Genomic DNA, 7,200 nt, shown 5'->3' on the forward strand with positions numbered 1-7,200 from the left:
TTTTTTCATCAAGTTTCCATTTACGTTGGCAGCAAATCATTCTTAAGCCAGGCAATTCCTTGTAGGTGATTGGAAGGAGGTAAGGGTCTGTCGCAATGGATTGGGGCAGCTGGTAGGTTTGGAGCCCTGTCTTGTCAGCCTCTAGTAAGTCCAATGATTGGGGATGGGGAGGAGAAAGCTGGGATGTCAAGCTGAAGAAGAAGACAAAGCTATAATATGGTCTGATTTAGGAGAGGCAGTGTGGTATAGTGGAAAAAATACTGGCATTGGAATCCTAAAAACTGAATCTAAATTTTAGCTTGGCTAGTTACTTGGAGCTAGTGACTTTGGGTAAGTCACAATCAAGTTAGACTATTTGGCTTCTGAAGTCCCTTCCAACTCATATTCAGATCTTGGTTGTAACCTCTTTAGGCCTCAGTTTCCTCATCTGTAAAATGAATTAATTTCTACTGTATCTTCTTTTTCTAACTCCTATGATCCTTTTAGGAGATCTGGATTCATATCTAGTCTCCAAGATTTATTAGCTTTTAGACCTTGGTTGAGACATTTAAATTGCCAAAGCTCTATTTCTTCATCAGTAATATAGGTAAAACCATACTTGTATTAGCTTCCTCATAATGTTGCTATGAGAAAATAGTCACAGAATTTCAGAATTAAAAGGGATTTCAGAGGCTACTGAGTCTAACTAACTCATAGCTGACAGTTACTCTTCAATACTTCTAACAAGTGGTTATCTTGCTTTTTTTTTTTCTACCTGAAAACTATTAGAAGGATGAAAGAAGGAAGGAAGAAAGGAAGGAAGGAAGGAAGGAAGGAAGGAAGGAAGGAAGGAAGGAAGGAAGGAAGGAAGGAAGGAAGGAAGGCAGACTAAATTTTTTTTTTTTGCAACTTTTACCTTTTCCTTCTAGTTCTGCCCTCTAGTGCCTAGTAGAAGGCTAATTTCTCTTTCACATGACAGCTCTCATATTCCTCCTTATTTTCACTACCAGTATAAAAAACCATAGTTCCTTCAAAGGACCCTTATGTGCAAAACTGTAACTAGGTTGAGGTGACCAGAACTTTGACCCACAGTGCTGAAATCTAGGAAGCACTGACAGCACAGCACCTAGTTAGCAAAAACACTAAAATAGGAAACTACCACTAGATGGCAGCTCCCCCCACTCTAGCTGTCGCATCTATTGTAGATGAATTCTCCTTAAGGGACAAGGACAGAGCTTTCTCCAAGTCCCCAACTAAATTTGTCACTAAAAATAAAATAAAATTAAGAGTAGGGTTTTGGTTCGGTGAAGTTTGACCTAGGGCATGAAAAATGCCAGTCATGGTTCTGTTTGTATGATATGGTCTGATATGATATGATGTGATGTGTGTGTATGTGTGTGTGCGCTCACAACATTCCAATAATTTCTCTGGAAATGTTTGACTCATCCTTGTCTCTTCACATTCTTTCTACTCCCATTCATCTCTATTGACTACATTGTTCTCACTCTGCAATGTATCCACAGTTCATATTCCAGGACAATACCTTCTGTGGTATAAGACTGACTTTTTGGCTACATTGGAATTTTGCTTTATTAACTATTATTTTAAATAAGTAGGTCATTGGCTGGAGTTTAGAAATCTTTCTGTTCAGATAAATATTTCTGTTGTAACAATATTTATTCTTTAACCAGCACTTTAAATGGAGGTTTGTTTCAGATGATACATCCTCTCCATAGAAACATTTTCCCAAGGAAGTGGAGATAGGGATTCTTTTGAATATATGATGCTTCTCTTATCTAAATTTTCTCAACTCCAATCTGTTTGAGGAACACTTAAACCTACTTAGCAATGAAAGAGCCCCTAACTGAAAATATCATTAGGTACACATAATGGTAGCATTTCTATTCTCTATAATCTAAGGGATGTCCTAGGACAGTAATGGTGAGGTGAACCTTTTAGAGACTGAGTGCCCAAACTTCAACCCTCATGCTGCATGTGAGCCCCCCATTTTACCCTAGACAGGAGAGGGAGGAAGTGCTCCCATTGGGCTGTTGGGCAGAAGGACAAGTGATGATAGGAATGTCCTCAGGCCCACATGGAGAGGGGAAGGGGATCAATCTCCTCTGGCACACGTGCCATAGGCTCGCCAACACAGTCCCAGGGGAGGTTTTCCACATTCCAAGGAGTCTATTTGTGTAAAATTTAGTAGCACTTTCATTTGTTCACATATGCAGGATAATAATGTTTACTTTCATAAAATTTCCAAAGTAAAATGTGGTTTGAATCAATACTTAAGATGCTAATGAAGAAGGAGAAATAATTCTCCAGAATTTCTTCTTGCAGCCTTTACTCCATTCTAGCTTCTGAGGAAGCATCTAATATCTTTCTATGTTTCCCTTCTTATTCTGTCTCTTTCTTTTCCCCCCCTCCTCTCTAAATTCCTGAACAAAGAGACAGGGTTGAGGACAAGAGAATATAAACAAGATTGGGGATGGAATTCATCTTTTTATTCCCTCTCAATCTTAAATGTTGATTCAGGCTATTTTTAGAATACACACAAGTATACATATGTATCAACAATCAAATCAAGCCAGCAGATATATGTAAGTATTTGTATTCTAGAAATAACAACCTGAATCATTATTTTATATGGGACAGGGAAGAAATACAGGGGATTTGTCATGATTCTTTCCTAATTTTGATCATATTTATATCATGTCAAAACAACAAATTTATGAGGCATCTACTATGTGCCAAGCACTGGGCTAAATGCCAGGGGTACAAAGAAAGGCAAAAAAAAAAGTTAATGCTCTCAAGGAATCCACTTTCTAATGAGAGAGACAATATGCAAACCACATAAATGCAAAATAAATTGGAGATAATCTAAGAGGGAAGTCATAGGCATTAAGGGGGTCTGGTAAATGCTTCTGCCAGAAAATGGGATTTTAGCTGAGACCTAAAGGAAGTCAGAGAATCCAGGAGGCAGAGAAAAAGAGGGAGAAAATTCTGGATATGGGGGACATCCATTGAAATTGCATAGCAGCAGGATATGGATATATAGTACCAGATCTTTACTTCTTTGGCATAAACAACTTCTAATAAGAAAAGAGCTTCTCCCCATACAGAAAAGGCAAGTACTGTGCACTTTATAATTTTAGATAGTGGCCCAGAGCATTGAGATGTTTGGTAACTAGCCCATGGTCACACGGTCTGAATGCATAAGAGGTGAAATGAGTCCAAGTCTTCTTGATGGTAGAGCCAACTTTCTATCATGATACTTCTGGCATTTATACCTTGTCATTTATTTATATATCATCAATGATCCATAAATTATATCCTAGGAACAGGAAGTACACTCAAAGAAAGGGGGAGAAATATCAAACTGGGGCAGGGGAGTCATAGGTGGATGTGATATCCAAGGTCATCTCTAAGTAGATGTGGGACTCTGTACAGATTGTATAGTGTCTCCCCTCTCTTATTCCATACTTATCACTCCCTATCTACATTTTCCTCCATGTGGAACCTTGGCTAAAATGAAAAATCAAGGGCAGTCTTGAAGGAGAAGAGTAATCACAGACCCTAATGAGTACGGGGGAAGGGTATAACATCATTCCATTTGCTTTCCCTTGATCTATGGCTGTCTTTCAAAAGGAGGATTGATTTCATGCACACTCATGAAAAAGATCTATTTTATTACCAGCTGGCAGAAGCTACCTCCCTTATCCTAGAATCACTGGCAAGTCAATGGTCACTACAGGTATACGGGACCCCCTAAAACTTGAGCCCTGCTTATTTACCCCAATTTGCCATTATTTTAGGAATAACTTAGTCAAAGAAAGAGGAGGAAGGACTGCCTGAAATCTGTTGGGCACTGTGTGGAGAACATCACCCTGAGTCTCTCATCATCTCTCTGTTGCCATGTATTACACATGTGTTTGTTATGGGGGGGAGGAAGGAGGGACAGAAATGTGGTTTTGCTCACAGTCAGAGGAAGGGAAATGTGTAATGCTGGTGGTGCCCATGTTCAGTGGTGCCTCTATTTGGAAGCTGGTCTTGGCACCATCTAGTGCCAACTGGAGACTCTGCAGCTGCAGCATGTTGAGGTGTCTCCTCTGGGGCTCGGTCACCCAAGCAGCATTCTCAGGACCCAGACTGAAGATCTGCTCTGGAGACAGTTCCTGGAGTATGGTAAAGGAACAAAACACTCTCAGAACATGCCACCTTGAACTTCAGACACTAGAGGTCTTCAGATCATAATGTTTTCTATCAACTGTTGGGCAGACCCTTGAAAAGAACTTCCTTCCGACCTCCCTAGGCTCACTCTTTGCTCTGCCAAACACAGTTACATTTTTAAGCTATGTTCTTAACCTGGGGTCCATGAACTTACAAAATATATTTTAATAACTGTATTAAACATACAATTGTATATTTAGTAACCGTTTTTAATATACAGGTTGGTCAGCCTATGACGTTTATTTTATTCATTTAAATATATTCTGAGAAGGTGTTCATTGTCTTCACTAGACTGCCAAAGGGACACTCAAAAAAAGGTTAAAGACCTCTGTTTTATGTAATCTCAACAACTTTGAGCAAGGCAGTTAAACTCAACGAACATTTATTAAGTGTGTATTATGTTCGAGGTACTGGAGATACAAAGAAAGATGTATCAGAATGCTTTCAGGGATCTTATGATGTAATAGAAGGATATACACTATACACAAATAACTGATTCAAGGGAGAACCTCCATTTCTTCATCTATAAAATGGGTATAATATTACTGGTACTACCTTATTTCACAGGGTTGTTGTAAAGCACAAATAAAATAAGGTGTATAAGAACACTAGTTTTAAAACATCATAAAAATTAAGCTATGAATGACCAATCACAACTCCAGAGAAGGGATGATGAAGAATACTACCCAGCTTCTGACAGAGACATGATGGATACAAGATGTGTTATGAGACATTTTTGGACACATACAATGTGGAAATTATTTTGCATAAATATGCAAATGCAAATGCATATTTGCCACAAGGGTTTTATTTTTTCCTTTTTTTTTCTCGGTGGGGTGGGAAGAATGTGGAGGGAGACAAAATAAATACATGTTAATGAAAGAAACAAGACTTAGAGGGCAGCTGGGTGGCTCAGTGGATTGAGATTCAGGCCCAGAGATGGGAGGCCCTGGGTTCAAATCTGGTCTCAGACACTTCCCAGCCATGTGACCCTGGGCAAGTCACTTGACCCCCATTGCCTGGCCCTTACCACTCTTCTGTCTTGGAACTAATACAGAGTGTTGATTCTAAGATGGAAGGTAAGAGTTTAAAAAAATAAGAATTTAAAAGAATTGAGCTATATACTTTCTCATGGACACATTAATTTCAAGACATACATGATTATTAGTTATTACAAATAACCTCCATAAAATTCTTATTTTGATACTTCATTGTAATATTGAGGTAACCCTACATCCTATGAGGTTATAGTAAAAGAGGCAAGCATTCTGCCAAGAATGTAGGTTTTTACCTAACATGGTCCTAGAAATAGACTGTATCTTCTGTCTGAGTATCAGTCTTAAAAAAAAATGGAAACACACATCAACAATAGGTTAGCTATTAGATGATGAGTTCTTTGACCATGATGGCTCATGAATAGCTAAAAATACAAAATGGCCCTTAATCCTGTGAAATTACCTTTAGCCTCTACAGTAATATTGGCCCAGTCAGTCATGAGCATGGAAGAAAAAAGGCTCTTTTGGAATCTAGCAACTCGGAATACCTGATGCACTGATAAGGAACTGGACATGGCTCTCGAGGAAATAAATTTAGGAAAAGCACATACACATGATCAAATACCTACCCAGAAAATTAAATCCATTCTAAAGGAGATGATTTAAAAGGTACTCAGAACAATTTTTAAAGATGTAACACATGAGAGAAGTGACATATACAAACAAATGGGAAAGCTTATAAACAAGATTAGTACCAAAAAATAAGGCAATCAAGAAGACATCAGTAACTACTGACTCATAGGGCTACTTTCTCAGCAGTATAAAGTCTTTAAAAGATTGGTTTATGTACATATCAAGAGTATCCTTGAAAACCCAGTGGAATCGTGCGTCGGCTACAGGGGGGGTTGTGGGGTAGGGTTTGGGGAGAGGGAAAGAACATGAAACATGTAACTAGGGGAAAATATTAAAAAATAAATTTAAAAAAGAAGAAAAAAAGAATATCTTTGATGAAAATATGAGAAGGGAACAAGAAAAGAGAGGAACTTTTCCCTTTAGAAGACTGCATCTTCACAGTTCCATAAAATAATGACTGGTGTAATGGAATACAAGATCCCACTGTTTATTGTTTCTTGATTAAAAAAAAGCTTTGACTTGGTATAACAAAATGTAGTCTTAACACTCTCTTTCAACAAGGTGTCTCCCATGCAAATGTTACTAGATATACTGATAAAGACAACTTTGCTCAATAATCTTCTGATTATCACATGAAATGGGATGTAAAATAGGGAGACAGATGTTCACCACAGGTATTAAGAAGAATGTCTTGCACAAAGCTTAAAAGGAGGAAGTGTTTATTATAAACAATCAGATTCTCCAGATGCTAGTTTTTTGTAGATGACATTGATCTGGTTATATAGAGCCCTAAAGCATTATAGATCTATCTGAATGAGATCCATGACTATTTGCAAGAAGTTGGCCTAGCCATCCACATAGAAAATGTGTAAAGCACAGGAAAAAAAATTGATTATACATGATCATAATCATATACATAATCATCCAGATTATGACATTCAGTTGGGCACCCTACTTAATTCATCAGTACATATATCTTGGATAAGCACTGAAGCTAGACAATAGATTGGGCCCTGAATTGAAGTAGAAGAAGGAAATGGACTGAATTGCATTTGGAGAATAGTGCAATTCTTTTTAAGGCTAACAAGCTATTGCCTGGCTATCAAAGATCATATTTTTAACACTGATATTTCCTCAGAGATGCTAGTTACAAAATATGGAACATCAAGATCTTGGAAAATTAAGAATTAAAGAGTGGACTCCAAAGTAATGGAAAAACAAATGTTCGGTATTGTTATTATCCATCCATCCATCCTTCCTTCCTTCCTTCCTTCCTTCCTTCCTTCCTTCCTTCCTTCCTTCCTTCCTTTCTTTCTCTTTCTTTCTTTCTTCCTTTCTTTCTTTCTTCCTTCCTTCATTT

General features: G+C 37.9%; 1 protein-coding gene across 1 annotated transcript in view; it reads right to left on the reverse strand.

Moving 5' to 3' along the window:
* The window catches only part of OTOA (otoancorin), a 90,573-nt gene that overhangs the window by 5,842 nt on the left and 77,531 nt on the right, over positions 1-7,200 (reverse strand). The window contains exon 27 of the mRNA XM_044657447.1: positions 3,962-4,157. Within this exon, the coding sequence (XP_044513382.1) occupies positions 3,962-4,157 (196 nt within the window). The remainder of the gene's footprint in view (positions 1-3,961; positions 4,158-7,200) is intronic.

This window comes from Gracilinanus agilis, chromosome 1 (assembly GCF_016433145.1).
Source record: "Gracilinanus agilis isolate LMUSP501 chromosome 1, AgileGrace, whole genome shotgun sequence".
NCBI classification, from domain to species: Eukaryota; Metazoa; Chordata; class Mammalia; order Didelphimorphia; family Didelphidae; genus Gracilinanus; species Gracilinanus agilis.